The 26,176-nt window shown below is 42.5% G+C and overlaps 1 protein-coding gene and 1 long non-coding RNA gene across 8 annotated transcripts in view; one reads left to right on the forward strand and one right to left on the reverse strand.

Moving 5' to 3' along the window:
- Positions 1-26,176, forward strand: part of LOC147027773 (voltage-dependent L-type calcium channel subunit alpha-1D-like) — a 518,308-nt gene that overhangs the window by 460,110 nt on the left and 32,022 nt on the right. For 5 of the 6 annotated variants that reach the window (XM_085877381.1, XM_085877383.1, XM_085877386.1 and 2 more), the window contains 10 exons: positions 2,396-2,555; positions 3,721-3,848; positions 5,782-5,878; positions 6,174-6,276; positions 7,692-7,793; positions 8,437-8,561; positions 12,459-12,575; positions 13,130-13,557; positions 19,266-19,292; positions 19,724-19,849. In XM_085877381.1, the coding sequence (XP_085733507.1) occupies positions 2,396-2,555; positions 3,721-3,848; positions 5,782-5,878; positions 6,174-6,276; positions 7,692-7,793; positions 8,437-8,561; positions 12,459-12,575; positions 13,130-13,557; positions 19,266-19,292; positions 19,724-19,849 (1,413 nt within the window). The remainder of the gene's footprint in view (positions 1-2,395; positions 2,556-3,720; positions 3,849-5,781; positions 5,879-6,173; positions 6,277-7,691; positions 7,794-8,436; positions 8,562-12,458; positions 12,576-13,129; positions 13,558-19,265; positions 19,293-19,723; positions 19,850-26,176) is intronic. The other variant, XM_085877382.1, reaches the window with a different exon arrangement.
- LOC147027775 (uncharacterized) lies at positions 12,573-20,764 on the reverse strand. Of its 2 annotated transcripts, none has more exons than XR_015057276.1 (3): positions 20,635-20,764; positions 13,228-13,609; positions 12,573-12,918 (listed from the first exon to the last, which is right to left on the reverse strand). It is a non-coding gene; the product is annotated as an uncharacterized LOC147027775 (long non-coding RNA). The 2 variants fall into 2 exon arrangements; XR_015057277.1 differs by lacking the exon at positions 20,635-20,764 and adding an exon at positions 20,486-20,603.

The following is a 26,176-nucleotide window of genomic DNA, read 5'->3' on the forward strand; positions in this document are numbered from 1 at the left end:
AGGCTCTTTGCTTTAAGCTGCCCTGTTTGGAAGGAAGTTAAGCCGGTCGCTCGGCTCGAGCTGCGAGTGGTGGCTTCTTCTTCTTGGTTCGTGTAGCTCTTTGTTCTCCATTTTGGTTCCTGGCTTGGTGCGACTCATCGACCTCTTCGTGGAGGTGGTTCCTCGGGGAAGTGACGCATCGACGGGAAGGTTCGGCGCCTCGTCTCACCAGCACATGTTGAGAAGCACAGGAGGTGGTTCCTCGGGGAAGCGACGCATCGACGGGAAGGATCGGCGCCTCTTCTCACCAGCACATGTTGAGAAGCGCGGGAGGATTCGCGGGAGCTCAGGAAGGATCGCGGCTCGGCGATTGGATCCAGCTCGCTCTCGCTGGTGCCCGGGTCCGAACAACTTGAACACCACACGAGGTGGAGAGGTTCGAGATAGGTTCTGAGTTTCAGCTCACCTGTTCTCCCAGCTGGAGCTCATTATTAAAAGCCTCTACCACTATTTCTTGGGTGTGTGTGTGTGTGCGTACGTGTGTCCGTGGGCCCGTCTAATAAGTAGGAACTGCTGTTAAGTGCAAGTGACTGTACATAATAAGTAGACGGTTGTAGTTCTTTTGTCGTGCTTTTGTTGCTTGTATAAGTGCATACATGTTTTGCCTTGTTTAATTGCATACGTGCTTTATTATAATAAATGTCCTTGCGTGAATGTACACCTGTTCATTGCGTCCATTCCCTCATTGAACTGCCCCATCTTGTACTCGGAATATAGTTGGTTTTTAAAGAGCCGGTAAAGTGATCGGGTCCGGCGAGGTCTGGCGATCATACCCGCTCGGTTATCCCAGAATGGAACGGACCGCTTAAGCGGTTCGTGTCCAAGCAGGCCTTCACCGAGGTACGGTCCCTCGGTAGGTTACCCGCGCGGGTACTTAGGTATATCGATATTCGGCGATTGACCATATTTCGCTTGGGTACAATGCGGACTGGGCCGTGGTGGGATTAAAAACCCACCCGTGACTGGTTTCTGGCGTTGTTCCAGAAAGTCACGACTGGATTGTCCGTTCGGTGGGCGAAGCGACCGCTATTGGTTAGACGCGGTCGTTCGCACGCCGACGGGCGGGAATTCTACAACAATATTTTCACTTATGGATGTTGTCCAATGATTGTTGTCCAACAACAATGATGTTGTCCAAACCACACCTGGTGTTGGCGCAGTGGTTAGGGCAGCGGCTTGGGATCCAATAGGTCCTGAGTTCAATCCCCGTTGGGCCACTGAATTAATACACCAGGGGGTTGACTCAGCCTGTCATCCTTCCGAGGTCGGCGAAATGAGTACCAGTATACTGGGCCGGTGTATACCCCGGTTAAAATAGGTGTACCATATCCCTGTGTCGTAAGAGGCGACCAGGGTTGCGTCAGGAAGGGCATCCGGCGTAAAACATGTGCCAAATCACGATGTGGATCATACGGATGATCCGCTGTGGCGACCCCTAATGGGAGCAGCCGAAAGAAGAAGAAGAAGAAGAAGAAGAAGAAGAAGAGGATGTTGTCCAATGATTCTGTGATTTTTCTTGGTGTAGCGGCTTCGATGTCCATTGACGAGCAAAATTTCAGCTTTCTCCATCACCCGGAAGGTACTGATCTTTAATATCTGTCAGTCAGTAGTTAGAAAGAGCTTTATATGTTAGATATGCATAATTCATTGGTATGGATCATGGTATGGAACTTCATTCCGGTGTCTAATAAATTTTTTTTAATAAATTGCATTAATTTGCAAGGAATGTGTAATGAAGTATTCAAATAATGTGTGGGTGTGAGTTGATTTGTGTCGGCGGGGTGAGTTGATTGAGGTGCTTCGGACGAGTGGGAATGGCCTGGTAGTGGAATGGGAAATGCTTTATTCACTGTTTCCCTCACATGTGTGGGTTTGAATCTTCAGGTTGCTCATTGGAAATTTTCACTTTTTTGTGATTCGGTCGTCACATATCCAAGATTGGTTGTTATCGACTATGAAATTGTTCATAACTTGTCATGAGTGCCCCAGCTATGGACATCCTTATTGGACAACAGGGTTGTTACTGGCTTTGTTTGAATAATCCTTTGAACATTGTGCCACCACTTAGTGAAATAAATATATGGAGCCTGTTGTTTGTGCGAAACATGATTGTGATACATTGATACATTTTGGAATGTTTTTTCTTGATCTCAACAGATGCAATTCTGCTTAAGGGTATAATCATATTTCTTGCAAAGTAGTTTACCAGACCTTGAGGGGAAATTTTATTTTACAAGTTTTTATAATATCATTTTTTTTATAATATCAAACACCTCAAAAATCAAGCAATATCTTGTCAATAGTGAGATATAATCATGCCTATATTTACTATGCTGCATCTCTGTACCTGGAGCAGATGTGCTACGGGTGAAGCCTGGCAGGATATCATGCTTGCATGCATGTCAGGACGTCGTTGCGCTCCAGAGTCTGATGTCAACCCAGGAGAGGAGTTAACCTGTGGCTCCAGCTTTGCCATCATCTACTTTGTCAGCTTCTACATGCTCTGCGCTTTCCTGGTGCTCGGAAAAACGGGAAGGGGGTAGGGTGGTGCGGGTATTGGGCCAGGGAGGGTGGAATTTGTAGCAGGAGTGATACTGGTTCAAATCTTCACCCTGTAGGCCGAAGTAGTTTGAGATCTGACCCTCAAACTTTATTGTATCTAATTATTGTAGGTATTCTTTTGTACATTTAAATTTTAATTTTGAAAAACATGAAAGCTATTGTTTCAATATCAGGTTACAGAGTTACAACCCCACAAAATTATAACACATATGCAGTTGCATCGAGAGAGTTCAGAGAACACATTACCCCATGTGGTCTTGAGAAAAAGGACATAAGAAGGGTCTTTTCAACACTTACTTTGCATTTATGAGCACAATCTCGATTTCCTGTGAAAATTTATTTCTCCATGAAAATATAATTTTATAATCTTTTGTCGGAATCTCGATATTCCCCAAAGCTGAGAGCACGATTGGCAAATTTGATTGGTCGAGATGGTGTAAAATAGCGTCATATTTTGTCCAAGTGCTGCTAAACTCGAGGTTTTGGAAAGTGCCAACACGACTATTTTATGTTCTACATGGTTCAAGTATGTAACTCAGTTGAAATAAAATAAAAGATTTTAAGGCTGTAGAAAAAATAATTATTCAGAAGTTTACCGCCATCAAATGTACCATCTATTATACCACCTTATTTAACATGTTAAATTCGGTTTTCATGCATGTTGTTTGTGTCATTTATGACGTCCCTAAAACAGTAAACTTCCTGTTTGGAATGATTTTCAATTTTATTTGACTGTCAGACAGGAAAATATTTTTTACCATTCTCCTCTGTGTGCATGCATGCTCGGGACGAGATTACGCACAATTTGCTTAGTTCAGATGCAAAATACCGCTAAACTGCAGGTTCCTGTTCTGATTCATGTCACGATTCATGTTCTACAGTGTTCAAAATAGTGTTCTACAGTGTTCAGTGTTCATCAGGACTTTGCAATATGATGCACGTGCAACGAACACCTTTACAGGATGATGTTTATGGGTTATAAATGAACAAAGATGCATTGTTATTCCAATAACCGGAAAAAAAAGGCACTCAAGTTCAGATATCATAGTTACAATAATCACTGCTCTTCCAGGAATGGAAATTCACTCACCCTTCACTCCGACTCACCTACCTGCACAGATTATCAACCTGTTTGTTGCTGTTATTATGGACAACTTCGATTACCTGACCCGTGATTGGTCCATACTGGGACCTCACCACCTTGATGAGTTCAAACGGATCTGGGCAGAGTATGACCCAGAAGCCAAGTGAGTGCTATAATTTATTACCAGACTCAGTGGCTTAATGGTTAGTGTCTGCTATGAGTGTGGGAGGTTGGTGGTTCAATCCCCAGCTGAGTCGTACCATAAGAGTTTTAAAATGATATGGTTCCTTACTTGACAATCAGCATTTAAAAAGGATAAAGCATGGACCAACAACCATAAATTCACAACACAAGCACAGACTTTGATGGGTCCAATTGTCTCCTTTATCAAAATTCCTTCTGAGGAAACTTTTCTTTTAAGCCTCTTCTGGCTATACAGTTGCATAGACTCTGCTTATTAGGTATTTTTTTTTAATGGAAATCACCCCAAACAAGGCATAAAGACACTCTAGGTAAGGGGTATAAGTTTAGCAGGGCCACAGCCCCCTATAACGTCCTAATAGGATTGTACAGCAGTTAATAACAGGAAGATAATTTAATTCTCAATATTATAGACCAGTCCACCTTGGAGAGGGAACTTTTATAGATCAGTGCATAATTACCTCCACTGCTTAAGGTGAAGGAGGGTATGTTTTCACCCCTTTCTGTCTGTTTGTGTCTGTGTGCAGGATATCTCAAAAAGTTGTGGACGGATCCAGATGAAATTTTGTGGACGGGTTCAGTGTGTGACGACAAGGACGAACTGATTAGATTTTGGTGAAGATCCGGATCCGGATCCGACTACTTTTTTTTTTTCAGAATTAGAGTTTTCAGAATTCAAAAAAATTTGAATTTTTTTCAGTGATTTTTCACCATTGAGAGATAGGACCAAAAACGATATGGGGCATGATATTTGAAAAATGTATTGGGCCAGATATATTCTCGTGGATCAGGCATTGCGTGGCGGAGGTATGTGCTCTTCCGAGTGCCTTTTTGGTTGAGAATTAAATACTCTTCCCGATATTGGCTGCTGTACAATCCTAGTGAGAGATATGGGAATGTAGCTCTACTGAGCTCATGCCTAATCGGTGAAGCCTATGCAACTGTTAAGCCAGAAGAGCCTTTTTAAAAGTTTAATTTTTCCTGGCTTCCCCAGAACTGTTTTGCATACCACAGACAGGTTAATGTGTGGCAAGCATTTCCTGTTGGTCATGATGCATGTAGCAACAGCTGGTGTGGCACTTGCTTCCTGGTATCCACGACAGCAATGGGGTCTGATCTCGATACAGATGTGTGTGTGTGTGTGTGTGTGTGTGTGTGTGTGTGTGTGTGTGTGTGTGTGTGTGTGTGTGTGTGTGTGTGTGTGTGTGTGTGTGTCCGTCCGTGTGTCCATGCTCTTCCAGCCAAAGAAAGCCGCATAAAGCTACACAAGCTAAGCCCTTTGCTGTTTCAAAACCTACCTGGGTTCTTCCGCAGCTGCAGACATTCACAAGTGGTGCACACACGAGAATGCAAATGTTTCAACTTATGTTTAACTTACCATGTATGTGCTACTTGTGAAGGTCTGCAGTTGTTTGAGGAACCCGGGTCAGGCTTGATTCTTTGAAACGGCAAAGAGCTTACCTTGTGTAGCAGTTCTTGGTTGCTTTATGCAGCTTTTTTGGCTGGAAGAGCATGGGAGTTAATTTATAGAAAACCTCGTCACCTGCAGTAATTGATTAGGTGAGAGCTGATTGGTTATTCCGTCCAACTACTGTTGAGAAAAATGACTTGGTATGCAGTTGCTTGTCAATGCTCTATTCTTTTTAAATGCTGATCATGAAGCAATGAGTTTGAATCTTGTGAAACGGACCTTGTAATTTATGCACATGATGTCAGCATCATGTCGCAGTCAGGGTCAGAAGATTCATTTTTGTTTAACATATATATGTGTGTATGTATGTACTAGCTGTTTATGTATTCTTCTTTGCATCCTCTTTTAACTTGTAATCTCGTTTTTTGAAACGCCATTCTACTGCAACTTGTGCTTAACTTACCGTGTTTTCTCTTACATGCAGGGGCCGCATCAAACATGTAGACGTGGTGACCCTTTTGAGAAGAATCCAGCCACCACTGGGTTTCGGGAAGCTTTGTCCCCACCGTGTTGCTTGCAAAGTAAGTCAGGCTCTCTCCTTCCATTATCACCCTCTCTTATCGTCCTACTGAATCAATAAATGTCTCTCCAGATGTTATTGCAAGCACAATGACATGATTTGCGGATTAATGATTTTGACTGTAACGGGTCAGAAAAATGGAGTTGCAGTTTGGGTCTGAGCTTTTCATTCATCAGGTACCAGTCAACTGCTTGTTACTGACTGTTTTATTACATCCGATAAATAGATCTGTAACATCCTAAGGTGTGTATTTATTTTGGACTCTTTCTACTTACTTTTATGTCACATCCTTGCAGCGCCTGGTCTCCATGAATATGCCTTTGAACAGCGATGGAACGGTAATGTTTAATGCAACACTTTTCGCTCTGGTCCGGACGTCACTCAAGATCAAAACAGATGGTGGGTTTCTGTTCTGAAATAATTTGTTCATGTTATTCATGATTTTGATCACCTGATACTCGTTGCTCACTAATCTTAAATTCTGAAATGATCAATAGAAGGTGAAGCGACACTGTTGGACTTGTAAAGGATTTTTAGTCTAATACCATTATTTCAGCTGGGTCGGTGGGTATAAGCTGAATTAAAGTCCCTCTTAAAATAGCTCCTGTTACATTGCCACAAGAATCTTATCTGTCAGAGTTGTTGGACATCGGAGGTCCTTTCGAAAGGGAAATCCAAAACTTAATTTTGAATACCTGTTTTTCTTGCCATACTTACCATGGGTACAATTAGGTACTAAATCATTGGCTATCGAATAAAGTAAATTTCAACTCACATTATTTTGGTGGCACAAATTTGTTGTGGCCCCACCACATGTTGAACGTCTTTTTTTGTTTAAGAACTTTTAAAATGAAAATCGGAGAAGTGAACCAACGAACTAACTTTGAGCAATTTAAGACACCAACTGCCTTCTTGGTGCTTTTGCTATCTTTATTGGTCATATCACAGGAAGCAGGGATCATCATCATCTACAGCATTATCGACCATGTCCCATGCCCGAGGCAGAGCATTGGTGCTGCCAAAATAGCTACTAGGCTATGATTCTGGTCCAGTCGCCACTCTGACTCAGAATGTCAGAACAGGAATTTGTAATTTAGCTATGGTGACAGCAATAGCTTGCCTACTCCTCACGAAGAACACCATGGGATCTTTAACGGCCACCAACTAACGCCGGCAGACGGGGCACCCAGTTTAACATCCATTTGAGGGATGACACAAGTTTTGATGAATTACCCTACCTGTGAAACACTGAAATGACAGTTTATAGCTGGGCCAAGATAACCCAGGCTAGACAGATTAGAGGCGAGTGTGTGTATCACGAGGCCTTCCTGCGAGCTCGAGGCAGAGATAGATAGGTGAAACACTAACTAGTAAATGCGTATTTATGGAAGGGGTTGATATTAGATCTGTGTAAATTATATAAGATAACCAACATTTGAATATGCCACATACACTATCCACTTCATATTTCATGCTGCTTCATTAAATTTGGCTTCATGATTTCCCATGTACAAAGAAATCGAAACTATCAAGATCATCCTAATGGTGGATTCAGTCAGGTGACTACATAAAAAGATTGTTGTACTCTTATTTATCTTTAGATTCATCTCTTACTTCAAATTAAACAAAAGCAGTACATTCCAATTCATTAAATTACAGAACAAAATTATTATGGTTGTCACCTAATGAAAGGCATGCAAACATTCAAAATTATAAATCTTGTTGATAGTGTACATTTACGAATGGGAAATTTTGGGGCTTTTATTAATCTTTGTCTTCTTCTTCTTTTGAATAACATCTCTGGCTTTCTCTAGGAAATCTTGAGCAAGCAAACGAGGAGCTGCGTGTAGTTATAAAGAAGATCTGGAAACGTACCAACATGAAGCTGCTGGATCAGGTGGTTCCTCCAGCTGGAGGTTGGTTTCCTACCCTGAACAGAAGCACTGCTTGATAGGCTAAAGGTTTTTGAAAAATTAATCAGGTATGATTTACAAGTTAACCTCAAATTAAAAGTCAGGTACGTAAATTATGTTCGGTGATTACTTTCTTTGCAGCTAAAAATTAGTGACCCTCATTTTTTTTATTTTTAAATATGGAACACCAAGCATCAATCTATATCATTTGCAAATCTATTCCAATGTACATGTCTTTTCAAGTTATTTTACACACACACACACACACACACACACACACACACACACACACACACACACACACACACACACACACACACACACACACACACACACACACAATCAATTTCCATGTAAATGGGAAAAAATGAAGAAAAATAGGCAGTGTGTAATGCGTATGTGACTTCATTTGTTGTTGTGTCTGTGTTGGGTTACGATAAAAAGCATATTTTTAATCCTCACCTGATTTCAAACCAGGAGGTTCAATACCCAACTCACTCAGGGGTATTATGACTCCTTAAACTTTCCCTCCCATTTTGGTTTGATTGTGAGTTATCATTTCCCTTTCTTCTTCATGGCTAAGAATAGTGGCTTGTAAAAATTGTTACTTCTCTGTCATTTTGTTCCTTATTGTGTTTTCCCGCAGATGATGAAGTGACAGTTGGGAAGTTTTATGCCACATTTTTAATCCAGGATTATTTCCGCAAGTTCAAGAAGCGCAAGGAACAGGGAGCGTTGGGAATCGGGCAAAGGAACACAGTTGCACTGCAGGTTGACAATTACAGCCTACACAGTCACTCTTCACACAAGTCCTTGTGTGTGTGTCTCTCTCTCTCTCTCTCTCTCTCTCTCTCTCTCTCTCTCTCTCTCTCTCTCTCTCTCTCTCTCTCTCTCTCTCTCTCTCTCTCTCTCTCTCTCTTTCTCTCTCTCTCTTTCTCTTTCTCTTTCTCTTTCTCTTTCTCTTTCTCTTTCTCTTTCTCTTTCTCTTTCTCTTTCTCTTTCTCTTTCTCTCTCTCTCTCTCTCTCTCTCTCTCTCTCTCTTTCTCTCTCTCTCTCTCTCTCTCTCTCTCTCTCTCTCTCTCTCTCTCTCTCTCTCTCTCTCTCTCTCTCTCTCTCTGTGTGTGTGTCTGTCTCTGTCTCTCTCAATCCAGGTTTATGTGCACTGTATTAAGGTTGGATTACAGCAACAGGTAATTGGGTGCAAACCCTGTAATTTTTTGTCCATATTTATTAATCTCTAGCATGATAAATGATTGACAGCTCCTACACCATGCCACCTTGCCAGAGAGCTTCGACTGTGCCTGCGCATTTACCCAAAATTTGCTGTGCACAATTCTTTTCATACAAGGAAGGTTAATGTCACAATATAACTTTCAATTCTTAATCAAATTGAAATATAAAAAAATTAAATACGCCCACTTTCAGCGAGCCGAACAGTACAGTGATGCAAGACATACGCGTCACATGTAACAGAGACATCCTGACATAAAATCCATCACCGACGTAAATCCATGACGTAAATGTTGCACGAATTATTTTTCATACATGTACAAGTTTTTATCACTTCTTATTTATGATTAGGAACCCAACTTTCCATTCTCTAGATTATTTTTCTTCTTCTTCTCCTTCTTATTCCTCTGCTCACTCATCTTCTTCTTCTCCTTTTAAAAAAAAATTGAGTAACCCTTCTCCGCGTTTTGCATTTTGCTATGTTTTGCATTTTGCATTTTGCTACAATCCCTGCATTTTGCTACGTCGGTGTCTGTTTTACGTGTGCAAACGATTAATTTACTACAACTGCTCCAGCACTGACCTCTGACAAATATTCTGATGAAGAAACAAAATTCAACCGTACATTGTGCATTCATTCGGTGAGCGTCCTTTCAGTAAGTTTATTTTGTTGAGTCATTTGTTGCCTACTACCATCATCTCTTAAGGTGTTTTCAAAAATTACAACTACAGTAGACCATTTCAGCAACATCCGTCACCAGTTCCTCAATTCGACCAGCATTTGTCATGACAATAAATAAGACCGAAGAACAAACATGACAAAGAGTTGGATTTCACCTGTAAAAACTTGCATTTTACCATTTTCAACTACTCTCTGCTTCTTTATCACATGCAACAGGACTTCACTGCATCAGTTACGATGGAAGTCCACAATATCGCACATATGCCAAAAATATTGTTGCCCCAGTGCACTCCTGCAGCACACTAACAATTAAAACTATCTCAGCTTCAACGTCGACACACCAATCAGATATCAACAATTTCATCTTCCATATTATATATTTTTCTTCTTCTTCTTTATAAAGCCAATTCCACATCAAAATTGATGTCATCACAAACTTAACCAGAGGGGGAGCACTCGGGAGAGTGCAAAACCTCCGCCGCCAATACTGCTGGGTCACTCAAGTGAACCTTATATCTTATTCATTAAATATGATGTCAACAGTGCTGAGTTATAATTCTTTTCTCCATTTTTTTTTTTGGGGGGGGGGGGGGTGGAAATCACTTAAAACATGTAAAAATGAAAAAAAAAAAAAAAATCGAAATTTTTTTAAAAAAAAAGTTTCAAAATTTTTTTTTTCTCTAAATTTTTTGGGGGGGTTGGAAATCACTTAAAACATGTAGAAATGCAAAAAATTCCCTTTTTTGGGGGGGGGTAACAATTTTTTGGGGGGTTGGAAATCACTTAAAACATGTAAAAATGCAAAAAATAAATTTTTCTCAAACAATTTTTTTTGGGGGGGGGGTTGGAAATCACAAAATATATAGAAATGCAAAAAAATATATATTTTTCTCTAACAATTTGGGGGTAACAATTTTTGGGGGGGGCAAGGTTGGAAATCACTTAAAACATGTAGAAATGCAAAAAATTCTCTATTTTTTTGGGGGGGGGGTTGAAAATCAGTTAAAACATGTAGAAATGCAAAAAAAAAAATTTCTCTTACAATTTTTTTTTTTTGGGGGGGGGGGGGGTCCAAGTCCAAGTCCAAAATTTAATGCCATGATCCTTGGACCATACCTAACCCCCCCCCCACCAAGTTTCGTCGAAATCCGTCGAGGAGTTTTTCCATAATACTGTTCACAAACAAACAAACAAACAAACAGAAAGGGGTGAAAAAAGTAACCTCCATCCATCTTCGAAGATGGCGGAGGTTAATTAGAAAGCATCTCAAAATGCAAAGCCTGTCTGTGTCTCCTTTGTACTCAAACTAAACTTGATGAAAACTAGTTTAAAAAAAAATGTAAATTTTACTAATTAGTGTTCTTCGTGTTCTCATAATAAAGGTTTGTTGTAAAATTTATGAGAAAATCTCAAATGGTTAAAAGGTTATGGCCTGGACAGACACACTGAGGCTCAAATGGTGAATAAATAAATAAATAAATAAACGCAAGTGATTACAAAAAGAAAACCATTCGTCCCACGCAGTGCAGTGGCTGATGGGCTGATAAGGCCTATTTCTACTTATTGTGACTTTGCCCTTTGACAATTTGGTCCATTTATTAATTCGTGTTCTCCATATTCTCATAATAAAGGTTTGTGGAAAACATGATGCCAAAAGCTCAAATGGTGAAAAAGGGATGCCATAGTCACACACACACACACACACACACACACACACACACACACACACACACACACACACACACACACACACACACACACACACACACACACACGGAGGCGATTGCAAAACCCCATCTTCTGCATCTCCTGCTGTGAGGGGGACAGGCTAACAGACCTAAACTTCAATCCTGGCTCCAAGGTATAACAGGGTCAGTCATATCAACATCAAAAACCTGGTATCAACAAATAATCACATTCACTATTTGCTAATTGCCATTTCACTGAGTCCCTTTGCTAGTATTTATAAAGGAACGCCTCAAAGTTGTACTTTTTTCAAAAACCGAGCTGTTAATGTCCAACTATATTTGGAACATGTGAACAAGCACAGTCAGCTGTAATGTCTATAAATTTATACCAGCCAACATTATTTATACAAATTTATACCACCTTTCCTGCAACATTACAATAATCATAACCTTTTGCAATCGCAATATGCAAGAACATTGTTCGTTTAACTATAATCCACGTGGCTCGACCTTTATGTCTAATTCTAATCTAAGTTAAATCTAATCCATATGATATTTAAGTATGTTTGGAACACATGAATAAGCAAGGTAGACGTCAAGCCAGCTGGAACAGCAGCCCAATACCTTTCCTCCCACTTTACAATTATCATTGAAACCTTTATAAACACCAACATGCATGAACATGGGTCATTTAAATCTCATCACAGCAAACTATGTGCTGCCTTTTTATTTATGGTGATAAAATCTTCAAGAAGCTTGTCGTTGTATCGTGAATGTTGGACGTAGAAAATAGGAAATATTATTGTGTCTTACTTGAATTACAAGGATATTATTAGACAATGGACAAATCACAGTATGTGGGATTTGAACCTGAGATCCCAACACCAGGAGTGATGTGCTCAGTAGGAAACACCAAAAAGCCTTTCTTGTATTCTTGTATTCATTCAGAGTATTCAGTCCTCCCATGAGTTTGACAGGACAATGAAATATTGTGTGATCTTCGATACCAGTATGATATCTTGTTACATAGCATGACTTTATTTTTGCTTTGTACAATACATGTTTCAGGCTGGATTACGAACCTTGCATGACATCGGGCCAGAAATTCGAAGGGCCATCTCTGGTGATCTAAATGATGGTGACAGGCCAGACAGCATTCAAGATGGAGAGGATGAACTCTACCGGGTAGGGTTTGCTCAAAATATTTGTATTCCTTAATATGTACAGTAAATCTCAACATGTTTTTATCACGCAGGTGTATTGAGGTTACATGATAGCTCAAAGGGAGTATATTCATCTTTGAACTGTCAAGTCCGGATTCATTTGCTGGCCTGACTATAAAATGCTGTCCTGGTGCTTCATGCAGCAAGGGCGTTGCTTCAAAATGTATTCCATCCTTTGAAGGGATGTTAGACCCACTATCCAATCAAGCATTCACTGGTGGATGTTAAAGATCTCATGGTTCCTTTTCATGGAATGATGTTCAGCGTGTGCAAGTACCAGAGCCAAATTGCTGCCCTGATATATCCTGCAGGGAGTGGAGGAGGGAAAACAATGAATCGGCAGCATTTCCACACCCACAGACATAATGAAATCTGCATCCAGCTGCTGCATATGTATGATGATGATATAGTTGTCACAAATTAACAAAACTATGAATCCTTGATTAATTCATTTTTATTCTCTATGCTCTTTCTGCTGAAACTTTTTCCTTATGCACTTTCATTGTCATCCCACAGAGACCTGGAAGCCTGTACTCCAACCATGTGCCTTACGGTGGCATCGATGAACGTAGGAATTCCCTCCCTCAGATCTTAGCCACCCATAGACCACTCACCGTGCATTCTCCAGGCACGCCGTCTTCTCTGCTCTTTTTCACCAACCACACACAGCTTCCCAATTGCCAACCAGCATCTCGGCCAGAACCCGAAACCTCCCTACCTAACACACCTCGCAAATCCTTTGCCAATCTGAACAATGCCAGTTCGGCACTACCCACACTCAGCGCGGGTACCACGCCCAGCAACACACCACCAGCCCCTCCAGTACAAGGCACCCAACAATTTCTCCCAGGTGTGGCTGGGTTGTCTCTGCCACGAGTTGAGGACATCGGAAATGCTGACAAGTCGGATGTCACTGAAGGACCAAGACAAAGAAATTGTGGGAGGTATGGTCAAACTGATGTGGTGGAGTTGTATCTTGGTGTCCCAAAGGAAAGCCTGATCAAAAAGGGGTAGGTCGAGATAATGAATTGCAGGTTACATAGTAGTATGGCAGATTGCATCAAGAAATGTATGAACAAAGAAAGTTCACAGTTGAGATTATGCTGGAAAAGAACAAGTAAAAATGTTTGCAAAGGAACCATTGCAGCTATTCGTTTATACCACACATGCCAAACGTGCCAGTTAACAGATTTCCACTTTTGGCCTTAAAATAGATCCATATAAAGATTAATTGTCCATTTTTTTTTTTTTTGGCTTTGTTCAAACCATGGTAAAATAGCATCTGGTTAACATGTTTACTCGTTACTCATGCTGTGGCCGTATGCCGAACGTGTGAGTATTGCAATCATTGCATCTGGGTGTTTATTTGTCAGCAGAATACCTGAACAAAGAGGGCAACTAGAATCGCCAAGTTTGGTACAGAGCTTTACATTGTGTCTGTTTTAGGTGAGTTCAACTTTGAGCTCACAAAGAAGAATATAAAATAAAATTTGATACAGGACTATATTTATTCATGCAACAACCATATGCTAGCACACGAGTATTGGATAATCACGTCACGTCTGTGTGTATAATATGAAGCTCTGTGTCAAATTTGCCGATTGTTACTGCTCACATTGTCAAGTTATTCTGCCGACAAACAGACAAACACACAGACACATTGATTGCAATCCTCTTGCGCTTAGCAGAGACAGAAGCACATCGATAGAGCAAACAGGAAAAAAGAGTTGAGAGGGGACTTTAACAGGTCAGGCCGTCTATTCAGATGAACAGCAGCCATGACCAAGGAGCAGAAAGAGCTGACACTAACCAGGAATAGGAAGTCAAAGTTAGAATCCAGAGTAAATTAGATGCCTGGAGAGCAATAAGTGATTGTTTTTTGTTTTTTTTAAACATACCAACAAAGTTACACAAATATTAATATGCAGTACATCCTAAAAGATAAGCATTTTATCATGCAGGTGTATTGGGGTTACATGCTTGCTTAAAGGGGGTATAACTCATCTTTGAACTGTCAGTAGAATAACTATGCAAGTCAGATTCATAGTAAAATCTACCATTAATACCCAAAACAACAAATTCTAACACTGCATTGGAAACGAAAACTGGAAGCCAAAATAAGAGAATGAGAAGAATGGAAGACAGTTGCTATCTCTCCATAATGGGAACGTGCATGTTAGTTAGTTCACTTCTAAAATATTTGTTATAGTAAATCAAATCACTCAACAAACATAACTTATTAGAATAAAAACACAACAAAATGAGTCAAAACACTCCTTGAGTGCATTCTGGTTATTTCATGTAAATAGTCATTTAAGAAAAGATAATTGATTGCTTTTGGAGGAATAAATTAGGAATTGTTCAGAGTTTGGTAATCTGTGTGTGTGAGAACAAGCACGGAATACGAACAACATTCAACCACTCGGGCATTGATTATTGCAAACTATAATAGATTGCTCAGTAATTATTGGAGCTAGCTTCCGAAGTCGATGCCCACTTACATCGTGAATACACACTTTTGGATGGGTGCTGTCCATGCAACAACATTTTACAATTTCAAGTAACACATCCGGCAGGTCAGGTATGGGAGCATGTGCCAGAACAGCACGTCGCTGCGTCCACCTTCCAACGGTACTCCAGGGGCCTCGGTCTGGCCATCCCCCAGGCAGATACCTGGCCCATTCCCATCTCCTTGAGATGCCGGTAAACCTGCTGCAACCATGAGGCACGTGGTCAGCCCATTGGCCTCCTCCACTCACGAGACTCCCTCGCTGAGAGAATCTGGTGAGCTGGATCAGCGTCAGGAAAACGAGCCACATGTCCATACAGCCGCAACTGATGCTCACGGACCATGCAAGTAACAAATCTCATCTGAGTCGCTCTCAGCAACCGCTCGTTGGACACAAAATCTGACCAGCGATAGCCAATGATTCTCCGAAGAGACCTGGTACCAAAGGAATTAAGTCTCCGTCTCAGATCCTTGGTCAGAGTCCAAGTCTCGCATCCATAGAGCAAGACTGTAAGCCCCAAGGACCTGAAGACTCGGACTTTCGTCTTCCCGCACAGGTATCGGCAGTGCCACACCCCATGATCCAGTGAATCCATGACTCCCTAGGCCCGACCCAGACGTCTATTGACCTCTGACTCACAGCCAGCAGAGACATGAATATCACTGCCAAGGTAAGTGAATCTCTTCACGACCTCAACATCCTCACCACAAACAGACACAGACAGGACAGCAGCATCCAAGATGTCACCGAAAGCCTGGATCTTAGTTTTGACCCAAGAAACCAGTCATCCCAGCAGCTCCGACTCCTCATTCAGCACCTCGAGGGCCCCCAAAAGGATATCTAAGGTCTCTGCAAAGATGACTGCATCATCTGCAAAATCAAGGTCCGAGATCTTGACATTCCCAAACGATGCACCGCAGCTTGATCTCTCCGACATCCTCCCTAGAATCCAGTCCATACAAGTGCTGAAAAGTGTGGGGGCCAGTACACACCGATGATGAACTTCAGTAACAACTGGAAATAAGTCAGAGATGGTAGCACCACATTTCACAACACTCTCAGTACCAGAGTAGAGTTAAGACATCAGATCGATCAGTTTTGGTGGCACCCCACGAAGACCTAGAATCCTCCAGAGGGCATCCCGATTCACTGACTCGATCGCTGTACAGAGATCAACATCAGCTGCAAGCAGCCCCTGCCGAAACTCTCGTCTGCGTTCGGTGAGGACCCGAAGAGCAAGGATACAGTCAATCGACCTCTTTGGTGTAAAGCCTGACAGCTCTGGGCACTGGTGCTCAAGCAGATGGTGGTGAACCCTATCAAGAATTATCCAAGCAAAGACCTTGCCCGGCACTGAGAGCAGCGTCACCCCTCGGTAGTTGTTGCAGTCTTGGCGATCACCCTTCCCTTTCCAGAGAGGGACAACGAGGCCCCACTTCCAATCAGTTGGGATGATGCCTGTGTTCCAGGCAGAGCACAAAACTGCATGCAATGACACGAGTGCAGCATTTCCACCAGCCTTGAGAAGTTCAGCATGGATGCCACAGACCCCTGGAGCTTTACCCCGTTTAAACTGGTTCACCGCAGCCCGTGTTTCCACAAGCGAAGGTGGACCACAGTTGATTGGAGGGTCAGCAACAGGGATTGTAACACCTTTGACGTCCAACTCGACAGCTGGTGGATCAGCCTGGTACAACCGCTCAAAGTAACCGGCCCAGCGGGCCTTCACTTCAGACTCCTCTGTCAAGAGCCTACCACTCTCTGCTCTAACTGCAGTGCTCCGAGGGATGGGCTTGGATGAAGGCAATACGCGAATTCCCCTGTAAGCGGGACGAGAATCACCTGTCCACAGGTGATGCTCTACCCCCTCACAGATTCCTCCCACATAGGCCTCCTTGTCCACCCTCAGTGCACGTACAGTTTTACGCCTCAGCTCCCTGAACAGCTAAGCTCTGCCATTCAGCCTGGCCCTGCGACTCTGGTCAATGGTATCCAGTGTCCCTTGAGAGACAAAATTCTTCTTTGCCCTGCGGTGAGTTCCAAGACATCCACGGGCAACATCAAGGACGGTGGTCTTGAAGGCGCTCCACAACTCTTCAGGACCCCCCCCAAAGCACCCAGACCCCCCAAATGTCCACTCAGCCTGTTCGCAAACTCCTCAGCTACCCTCTCATCCTTGAGCTTGCCAACATCCAGCCTATGCTGGGATGGTACCATTCTCCAGGATTTAAGGTGCAGCTTTAGAGTTGCTACCACAAGCCGATGGTCAGTATTGAGGAACTGAGCACTCCGGTAGACCCTGCAGTTCTGGATCATCCTCCAGCGACCATCAACGAGGACATGGTCAATCTCCTTTGCCACACCACCAGCGTTGGAATACCAAGTCCAGCGATGAGCTTGTGGGCGCTGAAACTATGAACCAGTCATCCTAAGTCCATGACTTCTTGCAAAGTCAAAGAACTTGGTGCTATTCTGGTTCATAGTTCCTGACTCATGGGGACCAACACACACCTCATAACCATCCCTATCAGTTCCAGTTGATGCATTGAAATCCCCCAAGACTAGAAGTGTATCTCGTCTGGGGCACTGATCAACCACAGACTCGAGCGTGGCGTAGAATGCATCCTTCACGGTGAGATCACTCGCCTCAGTCGGAGCATAGACAGAGACCAGGGAAATGACACCTAAGGAGTGATGAATCCTTAGTCTCATAATACGCTTGTTGACCGGTGTTACCTCAATTATCATTGAGGTCAGCTTATTGTACACAGCTACAGCAACTCCTTGAGTATGGAAACCATCAGAGCGACCAGACCAATAGTAGATGTAACCACCCACCATTATCTCGCCGCAATCCGTTCTCCGAACCTCAGGTAGAGCTGCAATCCCGATGTTCAAACGCTTGAGCTCAGATGATAACAGAGTCAGGTGATCATCCTCTCTTAATGATAGGACATTCCAGGAACCCACCCGAAGGGACCGCCTCAGGTTAACCCAAGGAGACTGCCGTCTGGTGGACGACACCTCAGCACCACTCCGACACACTCTCCCGCAATCTGACCCGGGAATGTTACCCTGTGGTTTCCCTCCTATCATCAAAGATTGGGGGTCTTGAAGGCTTTGCCCCAATCCCATCATCCGGTGAGCTGCCCTGCGAAGGGAAGCTGCACAGGAGGTACTCCCACGGAGTGGGTTTTCAGGTTTCTTTGTGTTTTTGTGTTTTGCGGAATGAAGGGTTTTACGGTGGCCGGAGTGCAAATCCTGCCACCAACCTCCTAATAAGAAGTGACCCAACTGCAGGAGGACGTCCGCAGAAACAGTTGGGCACTAGATATGGATGGCCGTTGGCTCACAAGGAGCTCCTCCGCCCATTGCAAGGTTCTGTTTTTAATCCTGCTGGGTGTCCATATCCAAACGCCCTCCTCACCAAAAACCTGGTGGGGGAGACGGTTTCGTCGCTGACAACCCAAGCATGGAACTGGTTAGTACAGGTTTACATGGTACCTGTAGCAGGTCACAGATCTGACCTGACCTGACGATATGGCAGTGTCACGTAAAATATACTACACTACCACAACCACACAACAGCGTTGTGCAACCCATGTTACAGTCTTGCATAACACTTGTACAGTGTTTCGGAATGTGTTAGTGATGTTGCATAATGTATGGTACAGTGTTGCAAAACACATATTGGTGTTGTGCAAAACATATTGCAGTGTTGCGTAACATGCCTTACAGTGTTGCGTACATGCCTCGTAGTGTTGCGTAATTCACTGGCATTGTGGAACCCACGTTTTGTAATATGTGCTCAACAGAACGGATATTCCAAGAATTTTGTTTCAATTTCATGTAAATTGATCGAGCACAGCTATATTGTTGTGTGTTTTATCTGGTATCTGTGTTGCATGTCCTATTTTGAGTATGATGGAGGAATTATTTGTTTGCCACTTGAGATAAAATAACTTTTCATTATGTGCAGATTATTGCTATCTCCTTTCTATTACTCATCCATAAGGCTGCTTGTGAAAATTAACAAATATATTTTTAGCACATTCGGACGTGTGTGTGATTTAAACAGAAAGCATGATCAGCTAAAGCTAACATTTATCCTTTTCCTTCCTGCTTTCCTGATGCTTGATCAGAGTCCGCTATTATGAAACACTTTTCCGGTAAGAGTTGGCAAAAACTTTTGTTTTTAGATTTTGTGGCATTATTCAGTGATTACTTTAACTTGGAACGATGCACTCCGGATGGAAACAAATTCCATTTTAGCTCAAGAGAGCACATAGTTAGAGAAGGCATTAAAGTACTTTACCCACCTTATTAACCACACTTCCTGTGAGCTATAATTTACATTGTGTACAATACCATACTTGCTGGTATGAGCCATATCACGGGAAGGAGTGGGTGCATTTATTTTCTGCAATCTGTAAGACATTAACACGAGAGAAATATATTTTGAATTTTTTTCAATGAATTCATTAAACCAACTGAAAATTTATTGTGAACTAAGGCCAGTGTTGGTGGAGTACTAAAGACATAGATGATCATTGTGCAAAATGATGCATCTTGGAATATTGTGTGATGTTCTTGGTATCAGTCCAGAACATAGCAGAGTTGCTCTGCCAGCAATCCAGCGTGAGGATGTGCCTGCTGGCATAGGAGAACAATTTGTCCAGCTCTCCCCAGAAAGGAAAACTGCCCCTCAACAAAATTCCACCGAAAGGTAAGAAGTCTCCTTTTCTTTATCTTCCCATCTAAACAAATGACAAGTGATGTTGGGAATCCAGCATCAAATATAAAAACTATTTGCATTTGATTATTCTATTTGCATTTTAAGTAGTAACACCCTCTCCTAGCGGGAGTGATATATTGTGTCTGAACCCCTCCCTGCTCGAGGTCCTGCTTCTTATTCACGTGCCAGATGGACGAACAATCTCCGTTTCATAATAATAACAATTCCCTGAGGGAACAAAAAAGGTTGTCAATACCCGTTCCCTCCAGCAGGAGTCACGAGTTAAAGCACTAGTCAGAACTCTTCTCAATGTTCAGGCAAAAATTGCAAGTCGTCTCCCCATTCTCACCAGGGGAGGGGGAATTATTTTGTGCCCCAGCCCCTTTGTACCTTGAGCATGGATGCAACATTTGATGTAGATTGGCCAGCTGTTTTTGATTGTATAATGATCAGACACATACATACATACATACATACATACATACATACATACATACATACATACATACATACATACAGGTAGTGGACAAAAAAAATGGAAGCACCTGGGTAAATGAAGGACACCAAGCCAAGTATATTGAAATCAACAGCTTCCACACAGGTGTGGCCCATGTGTTATTTACGTACCTTGCACACAGGTAAACAAATGACATCCCAGCATGCTTTAGGTCCTGTATAAAAATGCTGTACAGCCCTGGTTGCATATAATTATGGCTAGCATGGCTGCAAGAGGAGACCTCAGTGACTGAAAGAGGGGTGATTGCTGGAGTGCTTACCAGGAGCTTCAGTGACAAATACAGCTCAACTTGCTGATGTTTCATGAGCAACGGTGTCCAAGGTGATGTTGGCATGGAACTCTGAGGAAAAAACATCATCAGCAAAGGGCAACAGTGGGCAGAAGGGCAGACTCCAGGATCGTGATATCCGTGCATTAATTTAAAGTGCAAAGCAAAGCAGGCGAGAAGCTGCAGATCAATTGACTGTAAATTTAAACCTTGGACGTGAGCAATAAATTTCAATGGGCTGCCATGAACTCCACAGAGCAGGATATCATTGTCGGGTTGCAGTGCACAAACCACTCTTCATTCCTGGCAATGCACATTTACAAGTCCAGTAGTGCAAAAAGCACAGGCAATGGACTACCGTGCAGAGAAGAAATATGATATGGTCAGATGAATCATCCTTTACCATGTTCTCGACAAACGGATATCTGCACATGTGGCACCAACCTAAAGAACTCTGCAACCCAAAGTGCATGGTTTCAACAGTGAAGACTTATCGTGGTTCTATAATGTTGTGGGACACATTTTCCTGGCATGGTTTGGGTGTAATCATTCCCTTCGAAGGCAAGGTCAATGTCAATTGCTACTTCATGGTACTGAGTGATTATCTTCACCTTCACCACTTGTATTTCTTGTAAAAAATATACTGATACATATTAATATCTTTGTTGTGCATATGATTTATGTACAAGCTCCACCAACAGCAGTCCTGAATTCAAGGGGAGCTCTTCAGCATCTATAACCTCACCCCCTGGCCCACCGGTCACCCTCACCCCGTCCTCCGTAGCATTTCAGGATTTTTTTTTATACAGTGATGAGGTTCTTGGAGGAGCTAAACACAGAATGGATCAGGACGTAACAGAACAAAAGGAACAGGAGAAAGAGAGGGGACACAACAATTGCAGGGTTGAGGGACAGAATAGAGGGAGACTTTGACAAATAAACATTCCATGACATAAAAGTCAGGAAATTTTCCTGTTCGGTCCAGAAATCTTACTTGCCCCTCCCCTATCCTCCACCCTTGCTGCCACCCAAAGCCCCACTGATATCCTAACACTACAACAACATACAACAAAGATCTTGAAGCTTATGAAATTAAATTTTACAAACACCAATATTGTATTTTATACATAATATATGCATTAAAATGAGATTTTACAACACAGTGTGTGTGTGTGTGTGTGTGTGTGTGTGTGTGTGTGTGTGTGTGTGTGTGTGTGTGTGTGTGTGTGTGTGTGTGTGTGTGTGTGTGTGTGTGTGTGTGTGTGTGTGTGTGTGTGTGTGTTCATATATATATACATATTAGATCAGGGTGTACCACTTTTGCAAAAGTAGTTGCCGGAATGAAGCAGTATGTGCCTATCGATTCCACTAGTGAAGTTAGGTGATCGACCAAAGTTTGAAAATTTTCCCGCCTTTTTTGACCGCGGGCCGCCATTTTGAAATTTCAGGAAAAATCCATATTTTTGGAAATAATATTGATTTTTGCATATTTTAAAAATTATATTTATCTGTGTTTAGATGGCCGAATGCACTTCAGTAGGCACCAGTATGATAGTAAGTACCCGTATATATTATTCACAACTTGTCCCAACATTTTGAGAAGGGGTTGCCATTTTGGAATTTCACTGAAAATCCCATATTTTAACAATTATTGCACGGCACATTGTTAGGCATTTACAGAATATCAGAAGCGTTTTCATAAAGACATTATTAATAACAAATGAGAGCATGATCAATTAATTGTGAGAACAACCAAATATGTTTTAAGCGACATGGTTTTCATATATGACAACATAACAATCTAGCAAACAAGCAACCACACAGATATCTTATAGAGAACATAGCGTTTGTTTTGTATACTCTGGGTAAAGCTTCCTGTGCTCTTCCACACACTGTAGCAATGCTTGACGTTGTTTCTCATCATTGCACATATGAATAAAGTCAGACACGAGCTTAATTCCTCTTTCAGCTAGATCATTTACGACACGCAAATAATTAGCACTTTCGCAAAATTTCCTGTACCTAGCGAACTTGTCCCACACAGCCACAGGTGTCTGCAGCCATTCCTGATCATCGTCCATTCCTTGGACATCAAACATCAGCCAGGATTCTTGGCTAATGAAAGACCTTAGCATTGGCATATCATCAGTTGAATTAAATTCCATGTGGGGAAGTTGTGGCTTGCCAGAGTCGAACTTCTCAGGCCATTCTGTATCAAATAACACTTGTCCCATCAACTCTCTCTGTGTTCGGGACACCGTTATCAGCTAGGGACAACACAACTAACTGAGGTGTTAAGTACCAAGTATGGCGATTGCACAACAAGATACAAGCATCTGCTACACCACTGTTGTAATGTTTGTACAGGAACATGTCAGCCATGAACTTCAGATCGTGTCGTGCCGCAGATGTGCTAAGTGGACTCTGTAGGAATGCTTTAGCATAAAACAGACCTACGAACTTGGCTACTCTCTTTAAATACACTTGTTGAACATCCGATATCTTGAAAATAGATGAGTTTCGCCATCCACCTGGCGTGGTGGTCACTGCTAATTATTTGCGTGTCGTAAATGATCTAGCTGAAAGAGGAATTAAGCTAGTATCTGACTTTATTCATATGTGCAATGATGAGAAACAACGTCAAGCATTGCTACAGTACATGGAAGAGCACAGGAAGCTTTACCCAGACTATACAAAACAAACGCTATGTTCTCTATAAGATATCTGTGTGGTTGCTTGTTTGCTAGATTGTTATGTTGTCATATATGAAAACCATGTCGCTTAAAACATATTTGGTTGTTCTCATAATTAATTGATCATGCTCTCATTTGTCATTAATAATGTCTTTATGAAAACGCTACTACTGATATTCTGTAAATGCCTAACTATGTGCCATGCAATAATTGTCAAAATATGGGATTTTCAGTGAAATTCCAAAATGGCAACCCCTTCTCAAAATGTTGGGACAAGTTGTGAATAATATATACGGGTACTTAGTATCATACTGGTGCCTACTGAAGTGCATTCGGCCATCTAAACACAGATAAATATATATTTTTTTTAATTTAAAAATATTATATATTATTTCCGAGTTTGTGGTTTCGTGTCGCGCTATCTTCGACTTTGTTCTGCGCTCGAGTAACGTGATATTCGGCTTACATTATCTCAAAGACCATATGAGGTGCATGGCACAAAAAAAGTAAATAAAATGGTTCTGAAACAGTGAAATCGTATTCCACTTACTGCATTAAATTAAAATTACTACTGATACTCTGCATCAGTTCCTTTCTCAAACACACCCACCCCAACATGTCACGCAGAGTGCTGGTTATACTAGTCAATATTATTTCCAAAAATATGAATTTTTCCTGAAATTTCAAAATGGCGGCCCGCGGTAAAAAAAAAAAAGGCGGGAAAATTTTCAAACTTTGGTCGATCACCTAACTTCACTAGTGGAATCGATAGGCACATAGTGCTTCAATCCAGCAACTACTTTTGCAAAAGTGGTACACCCTATTACATTTATATATATATATATATATATATATATATATATATATATATATATATATATATATATATATATATATATATATATATACAGCCTGGTGTTGGCGCAGTGGTTAGGGCAGCGGCTTGGGATCCAAAAGGTCCTGAGTTCAAGCCCCGTTGGGCCACTGAATTAATACACCAGGGGGTTGACTCAGCCTGTCATCCTTCCGAGGTCGGCGAAATGAGTACCAGTATACTGGGCCGGTGTACATCCCGGTTAAAATAGGTGTACCATATCCCTGTGTTGTAAGAGGCAACCAGGGTTGCGTCAGGAAGGACATCCGGCGTAAAACATGTGCCAAATCACTATGCGGATCATACGGATGATCCGCTGTGGCGACCCCGTACAGGAGCAGCCGAAAGAAGAAGATATATATATATATATATATATATATATATATATATATATATATATATATATATATATATATATATATATATATATATACATACATACAATATATACATATATATTAAATATATATATATGTATATATATATATATATATATATATATATGTATATATATATATATATATATATATATGTATATATATATGTATATATATTGTTGCTGATTCGCGCCCGCCCCGGGCGTGCGGACGGCCACGTAACTCGAATCGCGGCACGTCGCCCACCGGACGGACAATCCAGTCGTGACCCTCTCGGACTAACGCCGGGAACTAGTCACGGGTGGACCTTTCGGTCTCACCACGATCGTGCCAATCGACCCCCGCGTGGGATAGGGTTGCTCGCCAAATTCGACCTACCTAAGTACCCACACGGAGGGTAGACCGGGCGATCGCACCTCGCCGCAGGTCGACTTCGGACACGGGCCACTTTAAGCGACCCGTTCCGTACTATCGGGATAACCGAGCGGTGTTATTCGTCGGCCTCGACGGTTCGATTAATTATCGGGCGTTTGAGCCCACGACTAACCCTTTACGTGAAGCAAGATGGAGATTCAATAGAGGAAAAGACGAAGCGAAGCGGGAAAACAGTTCAACATGAAGCACATTTATTTCGCGATGAACGGAAAGCACACATATACAATTCCACCAAAAGCACATGTAGAAGAAGAAGACAATGCAATATTACACAAAAAGCAAATGCAACAATGCAGATCTAACCGACTACCGGGCACACGGCAACACTTATACAATTTTACTTCACAGACGGCGCCGACAACACATATTCCCAAAGCAAAAGAAAAGAGAACCACCCTCCAGGATGAGGGGGGTAGGCGGGCCTGGGGCCGAGACCGTGTCGGGCCTACCCGTCTGATGATGAGACGCGGAGCGGCGGTGGCGCCTCAACTCCGCGGGCCTCGCGGACAGTGTCTGGTAGGGGGTGGGAAAGGGGCCCCCTTGTCGCACTATCTCAGCGCGGGGGGAAACAGGAGGGGGTTGTTGATGCTCGGGGGATGGCGGATATCACCCTGTCTCGGGTCCCGCGCCGAGCGTCTCCTCCTCGACCTCGGTCGCGTTGCTGGCCTCTCCCTCTGCAGCTCCCGGCACCGACGCGAGCACCCCCTCGTCCGCCTTCGCCGCCGCCACCTCTCCACAGCTCCGTCTAATCGCCCTCTCCGTCTCCTCTCTTGGCTCGTCCCAACTCTTCACTCTTGACTTCTCCCACTTCTTTCCAGCTCCACCGACGACTCTCTTGAACTCCGCACAACTCTTTACTGACGAACGCAGCCGTTTATATAAGCCCCGTGGCTTCGTTATTTCACCCTTGACCCTTTGCCTCCGACCCTTCACCTCTAACTGGCTCCCCATTGGACCGAGGAAAAGTGGGCGTGAATGCTTTTTGATCCATGAATTTGCATATCGCGACCTCACTCCAACGCCCTGGAGGCGGGGCCAAATCGCCCACGCTCTCCGATTGGACGGAACAAAAGTGGGCGTGAGTCGTTTTTGATCCGTTTTCTGCGGAAAGTCCGTGATGTTTTTGAATACGCTGCTCAGTGCGCGCCCTACAC

This window comes from Eptatretus burgeri, chromosome 4 (assembly GCF_056783735.1).
Source record: "Eptatretus burgeri isolate ZD-2024b chromosome 4, Ebu_testis_v1, whole genome shotgun sequence".
Classification (NCBI taxonomy): Eukaryota; Metazoa; Chordata; class Myxini; order Myxiniformes; family Myxinidae; genus Eptatretus; species Eptatretus burgeri.